This window comes from Podarcis muralis, chromosome 3 (assembly GCF_964188315.1).
Source record: "Podarcis muralis chromosome 3, rPodMur119.hap1.1, whole genome shotgun sequence".
Lineage (NCBI taxonomy): Eukaryota > Metazoa > Chordata > Lepidosauria > Squamata > Lacertidae > Podarcis > Podarcis muralis.
In genome coordinates this window covers 18,632,757-18,655,100 of record NC_135657.1, presented here as the reverse complement: position 1 = coordinate 18,655,100, position 22,344 = coordinate 18,632,757, and the positions used below count along the sequence as shown (strand labels likewise).

The 22,344-nt window shown below is 46.3% G+C and overlaps 1 protein-coding gene across 3 annotated transcripts in view; it reads right to left on the bottom strand.

The window, feature by feature from the left end:
- LOC114594774 (phosphofurin acidic cluster sorting protein 2-like) overlaps positions 1–21,045 on the bottom strand; it is a 189,686-nt gene extending 168,641 nt beyond the window's left edge. For 2 of the 3 annotated variants that reach the window (XM_028724888.2, XM_028724889.2), the window contains exon 1: positions 20,740–21,045. In XM_028724888.2, the coding sequence (XP_028580721.2) occupies positions 20,740–20,945 (206 nt within the window). In that variant the 5' untranslated portion in view covers positions 20,946–21,045. The remainder of the gene's footprint in view (positions 1–20,739) is intronic. The other variant, XM_028724890.2, reaches the window with a different exon arrangement.
- Between the last annotated feature and the right edge of the window lie 1,299 nt (positions 21,046–22,344).

Sequence of the window (22,344 nt, the reverse complement as noted above, 5' to 3'; positions counted from 1 at the left end):
GGCCTGATTCAGCAGTCAAGCTCTTATGTTCTTATGACTAATGGCCATGGTGAGGATGGGAGCTATAGCCCCAAATATCAGGCAGGGGGAGCACTGGTTTTGGGGGGGGGGGAACTGCTACAGAGTAAGCTGCCAGGCTGCAAGCCCAAAAGGTGCCCCACTGTATTTGAAGCTGAGAAAGATAAGGGAACTGCAGGAAAGTCAGGAGCGAAACTATCGTGGAAAACAGATGTGATTACAGAGTAAAATATAGTCAAGACGGTTTTACAGAACACAGCGCAATCCAGTAATCATTTCGGAGACACCTTTTAGCCCAATTTATACTCCATCAGAAACGAAGACAACCAAAAAAAAAAATCTATTACCAAAAAGGCAATTGATTCTATGAAGAACGATGACCTCACCTCAGCACTGCCAGTCTGGAGTTACAAGCCAGAGTAATAGTTTCAAAATGGCCCATAAAAATCACACTCTGGAAATCAATCAACACTCCCAGATAGCGTTCTGGGCCACCTGGCTCAAGACCGATGTTCTGATAAAAATCTAGAGCGACAGTTTTGTTAGAATAAAGAGCCACAAGAGGCGAGAAATCATTCGAGTATCTTATTTGGCACACAGGTTATGTGCTTCATCCAACTGAACTAAACCTCTTTTTCCGGGAACACCTGTTAGGTTTGTCACCTTCCTTGAAAAAGCTCCCTCAAGCTGCTGAGCTACAAGGCCCCATCTGCACAATACATTAAAGGCAGTATCATACCACTTGAAATAGCCATGACTTCTCCTGAAGAATCCTGGGAACTGGAGTCTGCTAAGGGTGCTGAGCATATTTGTTAGGAGACCCCTATTCTCCTCAAAGAACTACACTTCCCAGAGTTCCCTGGAAAGAGGGATTAACTGTTCATTGGTTGGCATATCTGTCTGTCTCAACAGACAATGGAGGGGTGCACAAAACCACTCAGATAACTGCAGCTCTGTGGCAGGAAAGGTGTCTCTCAGCCCCCTTAACAAACTGCACTTCCCAGGATTTTGGGATGGAAAGCCAGGAAAGCTTAAAATGGTATGATACCATAGTGCAGATGGGGTCACAAGAAAGATGGCAGGTGAAGATTCTGCCACCCCACTAAGCCCCATGCCAGGAAAAGCTTCGCCTGCTAAACCTGAGTGTTATGTCACGTTGCCGCTACAAGGTGCAGCTGGAAAAAAGATGGCAACCCCCGGCCATTCGCGCTGCAAAAACATAATGCTTCGATGAGCAATTTGTTAATATCAGGCTGGTGCCTTTTGACAAAGTAATGGGGGAGGGACATATTGCCAACAAAGGGGAAATGGCTGCACAAGGCCCGGCAAACATATGTTGATGAAGAAAATTCACTTCTGCAAATCTTTTAAAGGAAATAACAAACTAGTGAAGGCCGCATACAACATACTATTAGAATGGGAGACGAAAGATGAAGAGGTAAAATCAGTTATGATTAAATGGGCACAAGATGTAGGTCACAACATTTTGATGGAAGATTGGGTTAAATTATGGAAAACTGACTTAAAATTTACAGATTGTTCCCTATTGAAGGAGAATTACATGAAGATGATGTACAGATGGTACACAACACCAGTGCAGTTAGGGAAAATGTACAAAACTAGTTCAAATATATGTTGGAAGTGTAAGGAAAAGGAGGGAACATTTTATCATATGTGGTGGGATTGTAAGGTAATTAAAAAATTTTGGGAAATGATATACACCGAATTGAAGAAAATGTTCCATTTAACATTTGTTTAAAAACCAGAGGCATTCTTGTTGAGGATTGTAGGGAAAGACCTGCCAAAAAAGTTGAAAAACATCTTCATGTATGCAACAACGGCCACGAGAGTTCTGGTAGCACAAGAATGGAAGACTGAAGAAACCCCAACTAAAGAATCATGGCAAGAAAAATTGATGGACTATGCAGAACTGGCAAAATTGACATATAAGCTACAGGACAAGGATAACTGTGACTTTAAGGATGAATGGGAACCTTTTACAAAGTATTTGAAGATGCAACAAAGCAAACTGGACTCCTTGGCAGGTTTTGAATAAACATTCACAATTTTTTTTACTGATAATAATCAGCTAAACAGTTTGAGGATCTGTACAACTTTGTAACATGCAGAAAACAGCATTATTAGAAAAACCAAAGACTGGAACTGAGGGAAGTCGGGGTGGGGGGTGGGGTTCTGTGTGGGAGGGGGAGGGAGGAAAATGGGGGGGGGGGAATAAGGATGATATGTTTTTGGATAATATGCCTTGTTATAATTTTGAATTAAAAAAAATTTAAAAAAGGAAATAAACAGAACAGGAGCTTTATTGCTTAACAGAACAGTGATCCTTGTGTCCTGGAATACTGTTTAGACTGACAACATAATCTTATACAGGTGCATGCCCACTCAGAAGTTAAGTCCCACCAAGTTCAATGTGGTTTTCACCCAGGTATTTGGGTCTATTGCATTGTACGGGACTGCAGCCTTTATGAAGACATTCAGCTGGAAGTATTGTCAAATGGTGTTAACTCTCTTTTTTGGAAATGAGTGTGTGTTCATTCATTGTTTTGAAACTTTGTGATTTAATTATCTGCTACTTTAAAATGTCAGCCCCACACACCCACGCGCATACAGAGCCAGGCACTCCCAAGCCTCTGAAACAGAAGCAGAAACTGAGTTAAATTCAAATTAATTCCATAGCAGCAAACTCTTCAAAATCATGCACCTAGTATATGCCAGCAAATGCCACTTCAATTCTCTATCTGGCATATGCAATGAAAGAGCTTTGCTTCTAAGAAGAGGGTGAGTATCCAGACCCCTCTTTATTAGAATTTACTAGTAAGGCAACCAAATACAGGTCGTAGCCAAATCCCTCTTTATTCAATGACACTTTGTTCCAAGTTAGGTGTGCCTAGTCCCACTGAGGTAAGCATGTATAGCAGGTGTGGGGGAACTTAAGATCCTCTAACTCCCATTAGCCCAAGCCAATATAGCCAATGGTCAGAGATGAGGGCATCTGTGGTCTAGATAGACAGCCACAGGTTAGCCATCCCTGCTGAACAAGATGGTGTTAGAAGCCCAATCCCTATGGTCCTCTGTCAATACAACTTCCAGCTTTGCACAACAGAATAATGCGCATTTAAGCCAATGCACATTTAAGTCATCTAAGTTAAGCGGCAACATAGCTACATCCCTACTTCGAAAACCTATAATTAAAAGATGCTTCTGGTCAGCCGCTCTAATTCCATTCTAATATCGTAAAACCTCAGCAACATATATAGCAGCTTTGTATTTGACAACTCAGCCTGGTTGCCATAGGCAATTGGGAGCTTCATGAAGACGAGTGTGTGCAATACCATGCAAGCAAGTGAGCAGGCTAATGGAACGGGGACAGATTGCGCTCTCCGCCTCCTTCGCCAGCCCTCTAGATTTCCAAGCTAGCCATGAATGAAGGCCCCATTAATATTTGGAGTGGTGGAAACTCCTGGAAGACTAGTAACCTTTGTAGGCTTCATTACTGGGCTGACTTGCATTTTGCTCAAACGTCCAAAAGAGCCTTCAGAAAAGAAGAAACTGAAGAGGGATCATGATACAAACCATTTGTCTCTGCAATCGTTCTGGATCAGTGTTTAAGGGCCAGAGAGCACTATCAGTTCAACCTCTGATTTGTTCCTAGCTGTGAATGGGAGATTGAAAAGTGCTGAAGGGGAGCCAGAAAACCCTTGGCAAGGTCAGGCAGGGGCTCTCAAGCCACCTCTCCTCTTTGCATCTTGAAAGCGAGAGATGGTCTCATCTCTGACAACAGACCTCTGCAAATTGGCTTGGCAGAGATCATTGCCCCTGGCAAGGCAGGATGCCCAGAAACAATTGCAAGGAACTTGGAGGGAAGGAGGGTGTCCCATTAGAATGCGCTGAGAATTGGAACAGGTTTTGACCTATAAAGCCTTAAACGGCTCAGGATCGCAAGACCTCAAGGACCGCCTCTTTCCATAGGCACCTATCCAGAGCCTGACATCATCTTCTGAGGTCCTTCTTTGTGTGCCTGCTCCTTGAGAGATCTGGAGGGTGGCAACACAAGAACAGGCCTTCTCTGCAGTGGCTCCCCGTCTGTGAAATGCTCTCCCCAAGGAAGTTCGCCTGGCGCCTTCATTATACACCTTTAGGCACCAGGCAAAAACATTCCTTTTTTAACCAGGCCTTTGGTTGATCCGATTTACATCCTATGCCCTTTTAAAATGTGGGGTTTTTTTGCGGGGTGGGGCTATTGGGTTGTTGTTTTTATGTTGGTTATGAACTTTGTGGTTTTATATTTTGATTTTATTCTGTGAACCGTCCTGAGACCTCTGGGTATAGGGCGGGATATAAATTAAATTAAACTAAATAAATAAAGCAGTACAAGAGATTGGTGTGGCTTCAGTCCGCTCCAGAGTTCAGCAAGATGGGGGGGACCCCCCCCACTTCATTTCTCTCCCACCCCCCAGTTCTCTGACACAGGGAGAGGAAGGAGCAGTCAGAATGTGTGGACCCCAGTGTGGTGGTGGACTTAACATTTTGACCATCAAGAGCTGCAGGGCAGGCAGGGAATCAACAGGTGCATCTCCCCCTGACATTAGATTCCAGTGAGATTCCAGTGAGCCAGTGTGGTGTAGTGGTTAAGAGCAGTAGTCTCGTAATCTGGGGAACCGGGTTCGCGTCTCCTCTCCTCCACATGCAGCTGCTGGGTGACCTTGGGCTAGTCACGCTTCTCTGAAGTCTCTCAGCCCCACTCACCTCACAGAGTGTTTGTTGTGGGGGAGGAAGGGAAAAGGAGAATGTTAGCCGCTTTGAGGCTCCTGAAGGGGAGTGAAAGGTGGGATATCAAATCCAAATTCTTCTTCTTCTTCTTCTAGATTCAGTGATAATGCAGTCACACCTGTAGAGTTTCTGCCTAAAGATACAGTGCATCTGCCAAGAAGAGCGGTAGCAATGCCATGCAATGTTCAACAGTTCCATGGATGAGTGCAGTGTCCTAAATGATTCAAGGCAAGTAATATAGTTGCCAGCTGACTTGAAAATAAAGCCAGCCTGGTCTGCTCCTGTACCTTTAATGACTTCTAGATCTTCAGAAATCAGCAGACGACGTTTTTGCAGCACATATATTGCTATCTATTGCATTTGTCAGTAATTCTATACAAAAGAAAAAGCCCAAAGCAACGAGACAAACATTGCCAGGCAATGGTGTTTAAGAGTGGCTTGAAGCACAGAAATAAAAGCATAGCTACAATGGCCGATTGAAAATCTGGCAACCCACAGTCAGCAAGGAAAGGTGGCCTCACAGATTCTTTGGCTGTGCAGCCAAGACACCAATTCCAGGAATTATTTGAATCAAGATTTCAGAGTTCTGCGTCAAGCTTCAAGAAACCTCCCCTACCAGACACTGAAAGCTGCAGAGATACAAGGTGCAAATGTTTTAAAACAAATATTCACAATTTTTCATCAAATTAATTAAAAACAGTATTGTAAGAGGGGCCTGGTGCCCTCCAAGTGTTGCTGGACTCCAATTCCCATCAGCCCCAGCCAGCATGGCCCACATTCAGGGATGATGGAAGTCATAGTTCAGTAACACCCAGAGAGCCACAGATCCCCCCAGCCCTGTTGTAAGGTCTAGGGAAGGTACCAGAAGTGGTTTTTAGCAAGGGATCATAATGGAGAGAACCGACAAAGAAAGCCAAACAGCAAGCTGAGATGAAGCGGCAGCTTGGGGAAAAGAGTCAATCTAGGAATGAAGTGTTAACCTCCAGAGTTCAGGCTAAACAAGAATAGTCAGGAGTCAGCAAGTAGCCTAGGATACAGCCCATTATATGTTGAGAACCCAAGTACAGCAGGCATCCAGCTAGAAAAGGTTGGCTGGTGTGGAGTCTAAGATCACCACCTTGCAACGGGTTAAAGGTAGGGCGATTAAGCCTTGCATTCTGCATTCATCTGTGGCTAGCCAGGCACTCAGCAATGAGAGCAGCCCAGGGATAGCCAAGCTGGTGCCCTCCAAATGATGCCAGCCTAAAACTTTCATCATCCCTGACTATTAGCCCAATTAGCTGGGGCTGATGTAGTCCCAACAACTTCCGGGGGACATTGGCTTCCTCTACAGTAGAGTGTGTCCCTATGGTCCTCATCCCAAGCACCTGGTAATAAATGGTACTATATACAAAGGTCCCTTCTTAGCTAGCACGGCTCATAATCTGGATCCCATTACCTCCACCGCCAGCATCATTTTGATTGCCTCATCTAAAAGGTGGTGTCTTATAAAGCCATGAGCCATGGCACATCAAAGGGCACATCCATATTCACCGATCGAGAGCTACTGAAGGTACACAATTGAGAGCCCAGAATTTAAGTGGCAGTTCGAGCTCAACGGTTCCAGTTTGATGTAGCTACTAGGAACAGCAGCTCACTCTGCCCTCTTGCCTTTATATCCAAGATTCCAGTAGCTGATTTCCAATTTAAGCAGCCAAGGTGCTTTGCAACATATCAGTATTGAAGCTCTTCCAAGAAATAGTGTTTTCTCGCACTGCACTCACTCTTCCACCTCCCGGAATCCCCCAACTCCGAGAGCTTAATTTTGCAGCCATTAATTAAGGCTGTCATGTACTTTTATGGGAGGCGTTATAGCAACTCTGTAATTAAAGATGGAGAAAATGAATCCTCTTTCTTTCTTTCAAAAAACTAGCACAAACTTTCAGCAATTTTCAAAGTTTTTGTGAAGGGGTTACTACCCAAGTTTATTGCACACGGCGCAAATTAGATTACCCATCAATTTCACCAATTGCTTTTACGATCTCAATTTCATTTTTGAATTCAGAGCTGTAGATTTGTTATTTCTCACCTCTCCAGGCAGTTAACTCCATAAAACATTAAAACAGCAGAAGGGGGAGGTTTCATTGCCAACATGCCACAGAATGCCCACTAGCACAGCTGCTCTTGGGCACTCGAGCATCGCAGCATTTCTTGAAAAGCTCAGTCCCCAAACAAGATGCACCAACCACACATTATGCTCCATAGAGTGGCAAAGCACATGCAACATTGATCGCGCCTCCTTATTCTCTGGCAATACATGGGCAGAGGTACCATCTCAAGGTTCAGAGTAATGATGCCCTGAGATCCCCTAAGGCACTGCATGCCACAGTTGGAGAACCGTGGAGGCATCATAAGATCGCAAGAGGCCTGCTGACCCAGCTGCCAACCAGAAGCACACAGCAGGGCACAACTTATTTATTTATCTTTAATTCTATTTATCTTTAAGCTCACTGGAAGGACAGATCCTGAAGCTGAGGCTCCAATACTTTGGCCACCTCATGAGAAGAGAAGACTCCCTGGAAAAGACCCTGATGTTGGGAAAGATGGAGGGCACAAGGAGAAGGGGACGACAGAGGACGAGATGGTTGGACAGTGTTCTTGAAGCTACCAGCATGAGTTTGACCAAATTATGGGAGGCAGTGGAAGACAGGAGTGCCTGGCGTGCGCTGGTCCATGGGGTCATGAAGAGTCAGACACGACTAAACAACTAAACAACAACAATTCTGCAGTGGCCGGTGTGCAGCACTGGGTGACATCACAGATCTCCATCATACCACTTTTCCTCCAGGAGGGCAAGAGGAGAGCTAGTTAATGCCAAACAGATCTGGACAAGGTCGTTCTGTATCCAACAGAGATTCCAGCCTTCCTTTTGATTTCTGTCAGATCCATCCAGCACCAGCATTTTCAGACTCTCCCACAACCGTGTCACGCAGGGGATCCAATGGCCACTTCTAATTGGACTTGACTTTGGGAAGCAACCTGCTGAGACGCACAGATGTAGCCACAGACAGGGGTCGATAGCCCTTCCTCCCAGGCACAGCTTGCTCACTTTCCCTGCCTCTTCTGTTGCAGTTCTGTAATCATTTCTAGAAGCCTCGAGACACCAAGCATTGCCTACCATTTTTCACACTTTTCATATTTAGCCTGCTTCAAATTACATCTGTCCAAACCCAGTATTTGGGGCATACATCAGCCAGATAGCCTCTCATTAATGTTCCTCTCCCTCTTCTACAAATTAGATTTGGGCAGCAAATTAAAAAGCTAGACTTACTTGGCAGCTTTAATATTAAGGCTGAAGTTAAAGAATTTCTCTAGTGCAATTGGATTTCGAGCATGCATCTAGCCTGCAATCCTAAATCCACTTAGCCTCTCGGCTTTTGAGATGTGGAGCAGGAGCTCTTTTTTAAGAATGAGGGCGACACTGCCATCTGGGGAAACCTTCCACGGGCCACATGACAGTGGTAGTCAAAGCCAGAGGCAAAAAGCAGGTAAAGCAACGAATGGTGTAGCCTACTTTATACAGACAACCCTTTCTAGCCTCCATCTGGTCAAGCGAGAGCTCAGACACCTTCCAGCTAGGCAAAAAAAAAAAAAACACAAGGAGGGTATGATTCATAGAATTGTAGAGTTGGAAGGGACCATGAGGGTCATCTAGTCCAACCCCCTGCAATGCAGGAATCTCAACTGAAGCACCCACAACAGGTGGCCAACCAACCTCTGCTTAAAAACCTCCAAGGAAGGAGAGCCCACCCAATTCTGAGGGAGACGGTTCCACAGAAAGTTTTCTGTATGCTTAGTTGGAATTTCCTTTCTTGTGTACCTTGAAGCCATTGGTTCAAGACCTACCCTCCAGAGCCGGAGAAAACAAGCTTGCTCCATCTTCCATGTGACAGGCTTTGAGATATTTGAAGGTAGTTATCATATCTCCTCTCAGTCTCATCTTTTCCAGGCAAAATATACCCAGCTCCATCAAACATTCCTCATAAGGCTTGGTTTCCAGATCCTTGACCATCCTGGTTGCCCTCCTCTGCACATGAAGTAGGCTTGGTGAGGGATGTGGCCTGGGGAGAATTCTGAGAGAGTAATAGAGAGGCCTAGAGGGCCAAGTTGGGCCTAAGGCAGCAAGCTTGGTTCTTTACCATAAGCCTTCACCCTGGTAGGAACAGGAAAGGGTGGGGAGCCTTCCCTAACCACTCAGCCTCAAAAAGGGCAGGGAGCTTTTCTCCCTGTGCCAAGCCAGTCCTCTGAGGGTGGAGAAACCATTCCCTATTCACCTCACATGGCTGCCTGGAGGCAAGGGCCCCTCTCCAACTGGAGGCATGGCAGAACGAGTAATTCTTCTTGGCTAGAGCTGTGAGGGCTTAGATTTCCGTGGCTGGGATATGTGATTAATACACAAGCCAGAGAGACACATCCCTGGAGTGGATGATCTAACTGACCTTTTCCAAATCGGGTGCCTCCCAGTTCTTCAGGGCCTTTGGTGAGTGTTTGCAAAATGGGAGTCGTGGAGTGCACTGTGCGAGGCAGTCGAATCCTGCCTTTCCAGCAGCTGCATCAGACCAAGCTCATTCAAAGCTCAAGACCCAAACAATGACAAGGTGTAATGAATTTCGTCAAACAAGGATAAGCGTAAAAAGCATCCTAAGGACTGCTTGATCTCTAACTCCCAGCCTGATCACAGAGATCATCCACAGGAGCACCGCCAGTTGTCCCCTGTGTTACAGAGGCCTGACTGGCCTCATCTAGGCATCAACATTTAGTGCTGCCAGTCCCATGCTGTGGTCCACCCTTCCAGGGGAGATTCGTCAGGAATGCTCCCTTACTAAGTTTCAGGGGGGTTCTTTTTTTATGCCCATAGGCCTAGCCAGCAAAGTTCACATTCAAAAAGGGTCTTCCCCTTCCCCGGGGAAATGCTGTCTTCTTAAGGACAAGGGGTTCAACATGTAAACATCTCAGTGCCGCACAAGGTTACTGTGGTCCTGCAGGCAGAAAGGAGGCGGAAAATGATTATGCAAGCACAGAGGGATATGGAAATATTGCAAGCACAGCCACCTTGCAAAACCCTAGATTCAATCACCACACATGTAGTAACAGCAACAACAACTTTCTTATTTATACCCCTGGGTTGCATTACGGCAACGTCACCACATAAATTAAGACTCACAGAAGCTTGAGGCATTCACTCTTAACTGGCATGGGCAGTCAACATGGTCTGGAATTTTTTCTAAGAAGTATGGTGCAAGTGACTTAGAACAGAAACAGAAGTCAAGAGTCAAGCTCTCTCCAGGAATTATCGCCCCAAGAGGGAACACCGATAGAGGGGGGATGCAGTTTTACTTCTGCCCCCTTCACATGTTCATAGTATGAGTCCTGTTTTTCCAGGGTTCCAGCTAAGAAGCAGAGCCTCCATGGATGCACAAGGCTCCCCGCTGAAGAGGTTCACTGTACGCATGTAGAGGGACTGGAGGAGTCACGTGGGGCCAGGGTTAAACATGTGCCCCCACTGCCCTGCTCTAATACCTGTGTTCCCTCTTCAGGCAATAATGCCCAAGGAGGACTTCAGAAACCTGATCTTCCAAACATTCTAGAACTGCAAGTGGTTAGAGCTTCAGCGACTCTGTAGCAAGGAAACTTGCTGACACGTATTTCAGTATCTTATTTTTCTGGATGCATCCTTCCAATAACAGCTCCTCTATATTGGTTGGCTTCACGCAGCATGACATGCCAAACTACGGCTTAGCACAAACATGCAAGTGTGCAGCTCCAGGAAAAGGGATCGCAGCCCTTTGCTCCACGCTGCCTGATTTTCTGCTGTACTGAGTTATGGTAAGCCATGGTGTGGCTTAACGTGTCATCTGAACCCAAGCTTATGGTTTAGCTGTCCCGGACAAACCACAACCCATAAACCACAGGACAATCCCTGGCTACAGCTAAACCACAAGCCTGGTTTTCGATGGCACATTAAGGCAAACCATTGCTTAGCTCAGTGAAGCAGGATGACCATGGAGGAGCCGAGCACGCACAATCTCCTCTCCTGCACATTCACACAAAGCCATGGACTGGCTTGGGGTGGTCTGCAAACCAGGCCGTTGCTGCACAAATTTTAGGATCATCCATAAAATATCAGGGTTGGTGCTTGTTTGGGGCTAAGTGGTGCTTTTATACCAGCTGTCCAAAAATTACTTCTAGTCCTATTAATGTTTTGGTCAAAAGACAACATGCACGCAAGCGACTAATGCTATGACGAAAGGGGGTCAAAAGAGTTTGACAGCACAATCCCAACAAATGTGCCACAAGCTTGTTTTACTCAGAAGTAAGCCCCACTGAGTTCAATCAGACTTATTCTCAAATTAAGTGTGTGTAGGACTTAAGCCTTCATCTCCAGGATTTCTGCAAACGACTTAGGAGCAGACACTGGCACCCTTCCCATACGCATCCTGCACAATGAGAGGCATTGCCCAGGGTGCAAGCCCGAGCCGTTAGAGAGAAACAGCATGCATATGCAAGTGGATGAATCACATTGAGCAACATGTGTGAGTCCAGCAAACAATCAAACTATTTCTCAGTGATCCTATTTGTCATTGATGGTGGTAGGAGCATTTCCCTCTCAACTGGATACGGATCAGCTGTGCTATGATGTCAAATTACTGGGAAGTGAGAAAGAGACCACAGTAAGCCAAAAGGCGAAAACCTTTCTAGCATTACAGTACTGTTTGTCCTAGAAATGACTTGGGGTGAGCTGCAGGGTTGTGATCAAAACTATACTGTCAGAAACAGCCCAATGCATCTTTGGAATTTCTGTTCTATCTGGCTGCTCCTGCTTCTGGCAGGGGCCCTCCTATTTAAATCCCCTATACCTTTTTCTGCAATAAATCTGCACCTGGCTTCAAGCACACCATATTCCAGATTGCACAGGTCCATTTCAAAACTCTGGGGATTAAACAGAAGAGGTTGCTTCATTTCTTTGAAGAACAATTTACATAAGTTTAGGGACGCGGGTGGCGCTGTGGGTAAAAGCCTCAGCGCCTAGGGCTTGCCGATCAAAAGGTCGGCGGTTCGAATCCCCGCGGTGGGGTGCGCTCCCGTTGCTCGGTCCCAGCGCCTGCCAACCTAGCAGTTCGAAAGCACCCCTGGGGTGCAAGTAGATAAATAGGGACCGCTTACTGGCGGGAAGGTAAACGGCGTTTCCGTGTGCTGCGCTGGCTCGCCAGATGCAGCTTGTCACGCTGGCCACGTGACCCGGAAGTGTCTCCGGACAGCGCTGGCCCCCGGCCTCTTAAGTGAGATGGGCGCACAACCCTAGAGTCGGACACGACTGGCCCGTACGGGCAGGGGTACCTTTACCTTTACATAAGTTTAGATCTTGCAGCCATCCACCCCCCACCCGCCTGTTTCTGAATAAAAGGTTCTTAATGCCTTTAACAAGAATAAAGAGCTCAATGAGAGAATAGAATCAAGTTAATGTAATCCCCCTCATATCTTAAATGGGATAACTTTATCCTCAACATTCCCTCCCACCCAAATACATTGTTAAAAGGTCCCACGGGTTTAACTTCTACTTCTTCAAACATCTCAGCTGGCTTCCACTTACGGTCATGTTACTTTCCTTCAGGTTTCTGTCCTTCACCTCTCTATTTTCTTTTTAAGGAATTTATTGCTTATAACGCAACTACCCAAGGGCAAATCAGAATGGTGGTTTAGAGAGACCATACTGAGTTGGACTTGGGACAGCTGCACTGCAGGCAATGCATTGCTCAAAAAACCAGGCTGAAGGAACGCAGAATGATTTGGGGTGGCTGCACAATGTGGTACCCAGTGTGGTGCCCATGGGCACCAAGGCACCAGATGCCCACGGGAAACACACAGGCAAGAACCTGAGCGCTACAGCACTCTCCCTTCCTCTGGTTTCCAGGAACTGGTATTCAGAAACATTACTGCTCAGACCATGAAGGCAGAGCATAGCCATCACTGCTAGTAGCCCCAAGCAGCTTCTCCCCTGTAAATTTTATAGCCATCCAAGCTGGTGGCCATCAATGCCTCTTGTGGGAGCAAGTGCCATAGTTTAACTATGTGCTGTGTGAAAAAGGACTTCCTTTTATCCGCCCTGAATCTTCCAACATTCAGCTTCATAATAAGATGCCCCCATGAATTCTAGTGTTATGAGAGAGGGAGAAAAACTCTTTTCTGCCCACTTTCTCCTTCCATAATTTCATAAACTTCTATCATGTCACCTTGTACTATTTCACTAAACTGGAAGGTCCCAAATGCTGCAATCTTTCTTCATACAGGAGTTGTTCCATCTTCTTGATCAGTTTGGTGGCCCTTTTGTGAACCTTTCTAAACCACCAAAGGACTGTTTTTGTTTTTATTTAAAGGGTTTTGCTGCTCCTTAACCCACAGTGCAAACCTGAACATTTGGTATGTGCTTGAATCCCTCCCACAAAATACTGACCGTCTGGAGGGCACCTGAATCACCATCAGTTCATCCTAGCTATATAATGCCCATGGTAAACAGGAAGACCATATTCTTACCCTAAATAATAGTTACTCTTCATATTTGCTTTCTGCAATGCTAGAAACCCTATCCCACGCAGTCTGACAATCTGTCATCAGTTAACTAGATCACAATAGATTCATAAAGGTTCCCCCATCTCAGAATACCTTTTTTTTTGCTTCAAGTGACACTCCAATCACTTTGATCCTCAACTGACTTGTTACTTGGAGAAAATGTGCTTAAATTTAAGATCCAATTTAATTATTGTATAAAATTAATGTGAGTTTGCCTGTATCAGCTTCATTGTCTGTATCCTTGACAAGATGACAAGCACAAGGGTGGGATTCTAATCTACATGAGCAACCACAAGGCAATGGTAACTCCTCCAGATTTCATTAATGATGGTCATAAGAGTCCATGTGACATTAGATGTGGATAGTATTAAAATAGATAGAATAGCCCTAGATCGCCTGGCTTCAATCATATAGCAGTTCACAGGATCTTGAAAAGTCATTCAACTCAGCATCTGTTCCTATTGAGAAGTCAGTGTTGTAGCAAGTCCTTCAGTTTTACCAAAATAAGTTGAGCTTGAGCACCACCAAAAATAGTGTAGATGGACAACAGTTTGGTTGGTTTTCATCTTCTGCTGCCTTAAACAGGCCTCTCATTATCAGGGAATCTGAGGTCCTTCAGATGCCCCTCAGCTCCAGTCAAGCAGCATTCTTCCCATCTGAAATTAGCAACTGGTGTTCTGCCTCTGACAGTGGAGGTAGAACCTGACGCCATCATGGCTAGTAGCCACCGATAACCTTGTCCTCCATGAAAGATCTTTTAAAGCCACCCAAGTAGGTAGCCATCACTAACTCTTGGGGGAGGAAATTCCATGGGACCTGAGAACCGTGGAGTCAGCCAAAAGCCATCTGTTTCCTAGGCTTCAGGATGGAGCCACTCCTTAGAGATCTACAACAGGGGTGGCTAACCTGTGACTCTCCAAGTTGAAGCTGCTGAACTACAACTGCCATTACCCTTGGCTAGAGCTGATGGGAGTTTTAGTTCTGAAACATCCTGGAGTGTTGCAAGTTAGCCACCCCTGCACTACAAACAGTGCTGAGCCTGCTGGCCATATCCCCTTCTTCCATCCCACCCAACCCTTTGAAGCCTTCAGGTGAACCTGACCTCCTGAAGGATATATCAGGTCCCTAGTCCAATCCTCAATGAAAAAAAATCCCATTCTTCAGTTTGCACATGGTACTTGGAACACAGAAGTCCAGGAAGCATGACAGAGTTCCATGGTGGGGCTCAGCAATACAGGAATTCCAACAACGCCCCCTCCTCCCCACTTTGATCCAGGGTCAAGAATGTTCTCTCAACAAAGAGGGCTTTCCTTCTCAAAATGGAGGGCAGCCCACATAATAATCAAGTGCCACCTCAAAGCCACCCCCTGCCCCTATTACGTAGGCCAGAAGAAAATACTAAGCAAAGAAAATGGGAGTATTTTTCTTCTTCAAATATGCCTGCTTTTGAAGGATCAGAGCAACCTAGGCAGCTCTCCTTCCTGTTGCTAAGAGAGACAGGTGTTTAGGTACTGCAGCAACCTTCATAACCAGAAGATTCTCTCACTGCTGACAGGCTCTGCAATCTGCAATGTAATATAGTATGGACAGCCATAGTTCCCCACCCCCCAAAAAATAAAGCATGGCACAGTATCTCCTTCCACATTCAGCTAAAGGTGTAAACAAGACGCCCCAATTAAAAGGGTCCAGGCATTCTGACATCTATTGTTCTGCAAAGGAATACTAGAATATTTTCAACATCAGAATCTGTTCTATTTCCCACTAAAGCACTCTTTGCCAACCAGGCACCCTTTAGATGTTCTGAACTCCCACTCCCATCAGCTGCAGCCCACACAGCCGTAGCTGAGGCTGATGGAGGTTGTAGTCCGAAACATCTGGAGGGTGCCAGATGGGTAAAAGCTGTGCTAAACTTTCTTTACCCCAACTCCAGGTTCTCATATGTGGGGGACTTCAAAGCAGCTAGTCCAATCAGATTCTGTCCTCACATAACCCCCAGCTGGTTCTCCTCTTCATTAATGTCACCTTCCCATGATTTTTGTTAGACCACAAAGATATTTCCTGCCCACATTCATCTCAAGAGGATTTCTGGCCGGATAAGAGAAGTATATGAGAATCAATGCCCTTCCAATGTAGATCTCTCCTATTTTGAGATCCCCTGCACTTGTTTCAAACAAGGATCTAAGAATAAAACTGCTGGAGAGGGGGACAGATGGGCTGAAGTGAAGAAAGGAAGGGGGGCTATGTGTGTGCATGCTTGCATAGAATCAGAGTTGTAAGATATCTCAAAGGTCCTCTAGTCTGACCATCTTCAGATGGGGGAAATTCACCACTACAGCATACCTGAGAGGGAAGGACATTCAGCCTCTTCTTGAAAGAGAGTAGACCACCTTCAGAGGCAACTTGCTCCACAGCTCACCTGAGTCTAAATATTTCTTTTTCTTTTCATCTGAACCCATTGATTCAGATCCTACCTGCTGGAGTGACAGAAATTAAATTTGTTCCATCATCTGTGAGACAGTGCTTCACATTTTTGAAGATGGTTATTATCATCATCTCTCTAATTGCCTCTTTTCCAGACTAAATATGCCCAACTCATTCAACCTTTCATCACAGGACTTGGTTCACCCAGACACTTTGTCAGACTTCTCTGGACACGTTCCAGTTCTTAGATATCCTTAAATTGTAGTGCCTCCAGGTGAGATCTAACATAAGCAGAACAGAGTGGTATCATTACTTATTGTGATCTGGACACTATGCAGCTGTTGACACAACCTTGAATGGCATTAGCCTTTCTAGATGCCACATCACACTGCTCACATTTGCTGAGCTTGTAGTTTACTAAAACCCCTACGTCCTTTTCACATGTACTGCTGTCAAGCCAGATGTCATCCACTCTGTATTTAAGCATTCAATTCCTCCCACCTAAACACAGAACTTGACATTTATCCTGGTTGAGAAATTTGTTAGTTCTATAACAATAATAATTTTATTATTTATACCCCTCCATCTGGCTGGGTTTCACCAGCCACTCTAGGCGGCTTACAGCATATCTAAAAACTCCATCCTGTCAAGATCTTGGGTACTATTTTTGTATTCAAAGGCATTAGCTATACTACCCAGCTAGCTTGGTGTCACCTGCCAAGTTGATTAGTGATCCCACCACTCCTTCATCCTTCATAAAAGACATTAAACAACACTGGGCCCAGGACAGAACCCCACAGCTCCCTCACATGCCATTTTTCTCCAGATTGACAAGTGTCCATCAACAAGCTGCAAACCAATCTAACAGGAGAACCTCCCAGACCACATTCTACCAGCTTGCCAAGAAGTATATCATGGGGGACCTTTGTTGAAAGCCTTGTTTGTCTGTTTCAGCAATACATGGATCCTTGGGTGCGCCTCACCCGGCAATTTAACACAGCTGAGTCCAACAGATGCCTTTTGTCTCTGCTTTAGGACTGGAGAAAGAGAGAGAGATTGTGCTTTCTCTGAAAAGTGACACTTCCTACTCTTCCATGGTATTCTTTTCCTCCTGTTCCTAAGCAACCTGAAGTGTTCCAATATATCAGTATCTCAAACATCACAGCTTGTGCTCATTCCAAGCACCAGCATGGCACCTGTGAAAATAAAAATTAGAGATTTGACCACAGAAAATTGGCCAGAAATAGCCCCACAATGCAAGTGCCAAAGATCCCCATGCCAACTAACATAAAAGGAAACTGTTCCTGCATGGGGTTCTGAGCCACTTTCTGTTTTGTCAGTCAACAACAAAGGACACATCTAGAAAAGGTTAGGAACTTGGACACGAACCTGGCAGTAAAGAATGCCCTCAATCTTCTCATCAACAGACCAGTTCCTATTCCTATCACAACTAAAGAACATCTTAACACAGAGCAGAGGGCACCAAAACTTAGCTCCCTCTGCCTAAGTTCATCATCACATATTCATCTGCAAGGACAATTCTGAACCTGTAGAGCAGAAGCAAGAGCTGTTAGCAAATGCTGCTAATGGGAACAGCCATCTCCACCAACTACAGCATAATTTGCCATGATTCTCCCCAGCATAAAGCAACCATGTTCACTCTTAAAAATCTGGGGACGTTCAGATGTGCACCTTCCAGATCTGTTAATACAAGTGTATAGACATATACACATCAAGGCTGAGCAATAATGCACAAGATTCAAGTACTCTTCAGATATTGCATGCATGCATTTATGAAAGGCAACCAACAACCCTTCATGAATCTCCTGCAAAACTTGAGCCAAGTTTGTTTTCATAAACAGCATCATAGTTTTACAAGATGCCTGGAAAGCAGGTGTGGTAAACCTCTGGCTCTCCAGATGTTGCTGAATTACAACTCCCATCATCCCTGACCATTGACCATGCTCATCTGAGATTGTGAGAGCTGTGGTCCAAAATTTATGGAGGGCACCAGCTTGGGACAGGCTGCTTTGCAGCCCTGCGTACAGCAAAAGAGGTACCTGCTTTGTTAAAGCCCAACAAACTTTGCACAGCAGGACACATTAAAGCCCAACAAACTTTGCACAGCAGGACACATTGACTGAAAAGCACAAATGATGAGCTGTATAAACAATACAAACTGCTAATAGAAGCAAGATTCCAAGTCATGATTTGTCTGCATGGAGACAGTTCCCATCAGTTGCCATGGAATGTGACAGAGCCTGTGGATACACAAAGCTTTTCAAAAGCAGCTTGCTTTGGTAGCATACCCTCTTCTGTACAGCATTTGCATAAATACTTGTTTACCAGTTTGAGAGGTTAATCTTCCTTCCCTGTCCTCCCCCAAATTAATCTCAGCAAACTAGCTCAGGGAATCAATTAGTAAGTGCTACGAGCTGTGGCCCTCCACAAGTTAAACTACATCTCCCCTGTTTCCTGACTACTGGCAACACTGGTTGAGGCTGGTGGGAGTTGGAGTCCATCCCCATATTGGACATCTGCATATTCCTGCATTGCATGAGCTTGGACTAGATGATCATCAGGGTCCCTTCCAACCTACAATTCTATGATTCTAATATCTGAAGGGTCACAGGCTTAGCTACCCCTGCTTTAGTCAGCACCATTTGTAACCCCCAAAGACACTTCTAACAAGGGCCAAGTAAGCTGAAGGAAGAGGGAAACCCCTGTTCTTCATGACACTGATGGCAGAATGAGGTACACAGCCAGGATAAACACACAAGTCTTCTTTTCCAATAGGATGAGCATGGGTGTGGGTTTCTCCCTTTCAACCAGGAGCTTCTTGTCCTGGCCTTTTGTTGAAACAGCCTCTGACCTTCTTATGATATATGTGATGGCCAGCATGGCAAGTGAGTTTATTGCAATGCACATGCAGCCATACAGCTCTCCACTCTAACCGAAACTTAAGTACGGTGGTACCTCGGGTTAAGTACTTAATTCGTTCCGGAAGTCCGTTCTTAACCTGAAGCACCACTTTAGCTAATGGGGCCTCCTGTGCCGCCGCACCGTTGGAGCCCGATTTCTGTTCTTATCCTGAAGCAAAGTTCTTAACCTGAAGCACTATTTCTGGGTTAGCAGAGTGTGTAACCTGAAGCGTATGTAACCCAAGGTACCACTGTATTCCAAAAAACTATTTTATTTGTCTATATCAGAAATAAGGAACCAGTGGCCCTTCAGTTGTTGTTGGATTCCAAGTCCCAGACTTGGAGGACATATTTTCCATCCCTTGGTGTAACAGTTGTCCTGGAGCAGTTACAGCAAATTGCTTATTGACCACAATTTAACTGACAGGCACAGGAAGACTAAAATGGATACAGCATCTAAGAGCATGATCTGTCTTCTCAGAAGTTGAGTCCCCATTGAGTTCGGTGGGGCTCACTCGATAATAAATGGCTCTAGGATTGAAACCTAAAGCCATTGATTTCAATGTGAATAATAGGTGCACCTAACTATACATCAGGTCAGTATGAAGGCTGCCTGCCCAAACAATCCCAAATACCTAACCATGTACATCAGACACTTTTTATCCATCCTACCAACAGAACACCCAAGTAGCATTATTATTTTTTTAAAAAAGTCATCTGCCCCACCCGCTGCCCTTGACAGTAACAGTTCATCACCACCAGACCAATCTTCATTTCAACAAGGCGCAAAGAGGTGAGAACAAGCACTGATGAGTAAGTGGAGAAAACAAATAGAAGAAGCTGGGTGAAAGTAATTGAACAGATGGATGTTATGTAGTGGTATCACACACACACCCCATCATCATTATTACCAGTGTTAATTAGCAGTGTGCAGATTTCTGGGACAAGAGCTGCCACTGCTGCCTTGCTAAAAAGTTAACTAGCGAAAGCCAGCACAAAGTACACAACACAAAGTGAAGCAGAGGAGTAAGTAATTGTGTGAGTAAGGCCTCAGTGATTCCCTCACACCCCTCTCTCCTATTCAAACCTTTCATCTTGTACATCCCTTTGCAGCCACCAACTTACACTTGTCAAGCCCAGAGTCCAATTCTCCCACCCCCACCCCCCAAAAAATTATACATCCACACTAGTCATGTTTTACTACTGGCAATTATGGGCTAAATATCCCCACTCAGGTGGTACACCTGTTGTTCAATCCCTCTTTATGAACAGATGTCTATCATATCCATCACGGAAGGCAGCAAACCCCAAACTATCCTCCAGATGACACATTTTTTAAAAAAACAACCAACTTGGGATAATGCCTTTTTCCTAGATGAGTGAAAACCCACCCCACTCATCCCTGCACAAACTTCCTGAAGAACCTCAAAAGATCTGACCGGAATCTCAGCTTCTCCCTGCGACCCAAGATACTCTTGGCTATGTGTATAGATGCATACCTCTGTGCATATGTGTGTGTGTGTGTGTGTGTGTGTGTGTACACACAATAAAAAAAAAAACTGTGTTCACTCTCCCATACACAAACCCTTGTTCCACAAATGTACACCTTCCTTTTTCGGGGGGGGGGGGGGAGAGAAACCTGCACATTACCCCTAATGTCCACACCAGCCTTTGCACATCACAAAGGCACGCACCTCCAACACCCCAGCCTAACTCGGCCCACCCAAGCCAAGCCAAGCCCCCAGACCCTTAAAAATAAGAATAAAAAAACCCCACCCCACGGAAAGCCCCACCCCATCCGCCCCACCCTGCCGGCAGACACCCCGTTATGTCGCCTCCGCGTCCCCGCCCCCCTCCACATTCCGCTGTGTGAACCCCACAAACACGCGCGCGCCCAGGGTCAGCCTCCCCTCCCGCCAACCGCCTCGCCCCCCACCCCGCCCCGGCGTGGGGAGCTCCGTCCAGCGACCGCCCACCTCACCTGGGCACGCAGCTGGGCGCCGAGCGGTCGATCTCCCAGGTGGCGAAGAGGTTCATAGGGACCGGGACCGGCCCGAGACCCCCGGAGACCCCCGACACCGCCCCGCACGGACCCGGAGCGGGCACGGCCGAGCCGGCAACCGCCGCCGCCGCCCCGGGCCCGGACCCCAGAGAGCCCGCTGCTCCCGCTGCCGTCGCCGCCGCCATCGCGCCGCTACCCTGGGTGCGCTGGGAGGGGAGAGAAGGCGGGCCGGCGGTCGGGGGGCGGCCGGGACCCTCGGCCCAGCCCCGACCTCCGCCTCACAGCGCGGGCGGAGTGGGGCGTGGCCTCGCGCGCGCCGGGCCAATCGCGAGAGGCGCGCGGGCGGGGCGGGGCCCGCCTCGGCCTCGGACCAACCAACGCGGGGAGGAGCGGCCGGCTCTGGGCCGCCGACCAATCGGAGGCGCGGGAGGCAGGCTTTTGAAAGGAGGAAAGGCTTGGCTGGGCGTGGCCTCGGGGGATGGAGAGACTGGAGAAAGGGGTGGGGCGAAGCCGGACCCTCGAAGGACCAGAGAAGAGCTGAGTGACGCGGGGCTCGCCCAATAACGAAATACAATGCATAGCCACGGTGGCTGTTTGGCCAATGACTCCACTGGTTCACCTCGGTGTTCTGTCGGCAAACCCCACATTCCACTGCCATATGCCGTTGCCCCTTCAGCCAGCGGATCTTCAGTATAGGATTCCTCCTTCAAACATGTAAAGCTTCGTTATGTGACCAATTTGGTTCAGTCCAGAAATCTCAGGTGCACATCTGCTTCTGAATCCATGGCTGTCAGGTTGATAGCGGCAGCGGTGCATTCCCACATCTCATTTTACAGTACCTGTGCAATCTGGCATTTAACACCAATTTATACGTATATATTTTTCTGGTTTTATATATGTATATTACTGGTTTCCCCAGTAGTGATGTATAGAAGTGAGAGCTGGACCATAAAGAAGGTTGATCACCAAATAATTGATGCTTTTGAATTATGGTGCTGGAGGAGACTCTTGAGAGTCCCATGGACTGCAAGAAGATCAAACCTCTCTATTCTGAAGGAAATCAGCCCTGAGTGCTCACTGGAAGGACAGATCCTGAAGCTGAGGCTCCAATACTTTGGCCACCTCATGAGAAGAGAAGACTCTCTGGAAAAGACCCTGATGTTGGGAAAGATGGAGGGCACAAGGAGAAGGGGACGGCAGAGGACAAGATGGTTGGACAGTGTTCTCGAAGCTACCAGCATGAGTTTGACCAAACTGGGAGGCAGTGGAAGACAGGAGTGCCTGGCGTGCTCTGGTCCATGGGGTCACGAAGAGTCGGACACGACTAAACAACAAAATACATATATATTTGGCCCAATCTCTTGGTTACGCCTTCTTTTTTTTCTTCCAACGCTTCCAACAAGCAAGAGTGCTCTCTGCCCTTGCAATTCTCAGCAACAGTGTAAGTACCCAGCCATGCAACTCAGTCACTGAACCCGAAAATAATTGTTAGCTGTATTCATATGACGGTGACAGAAGCAACTTCAGTTTCTAATTGTATTTTGACACACCTGTCTTTCCAGTTTCATGAAAATTCTTACCCCA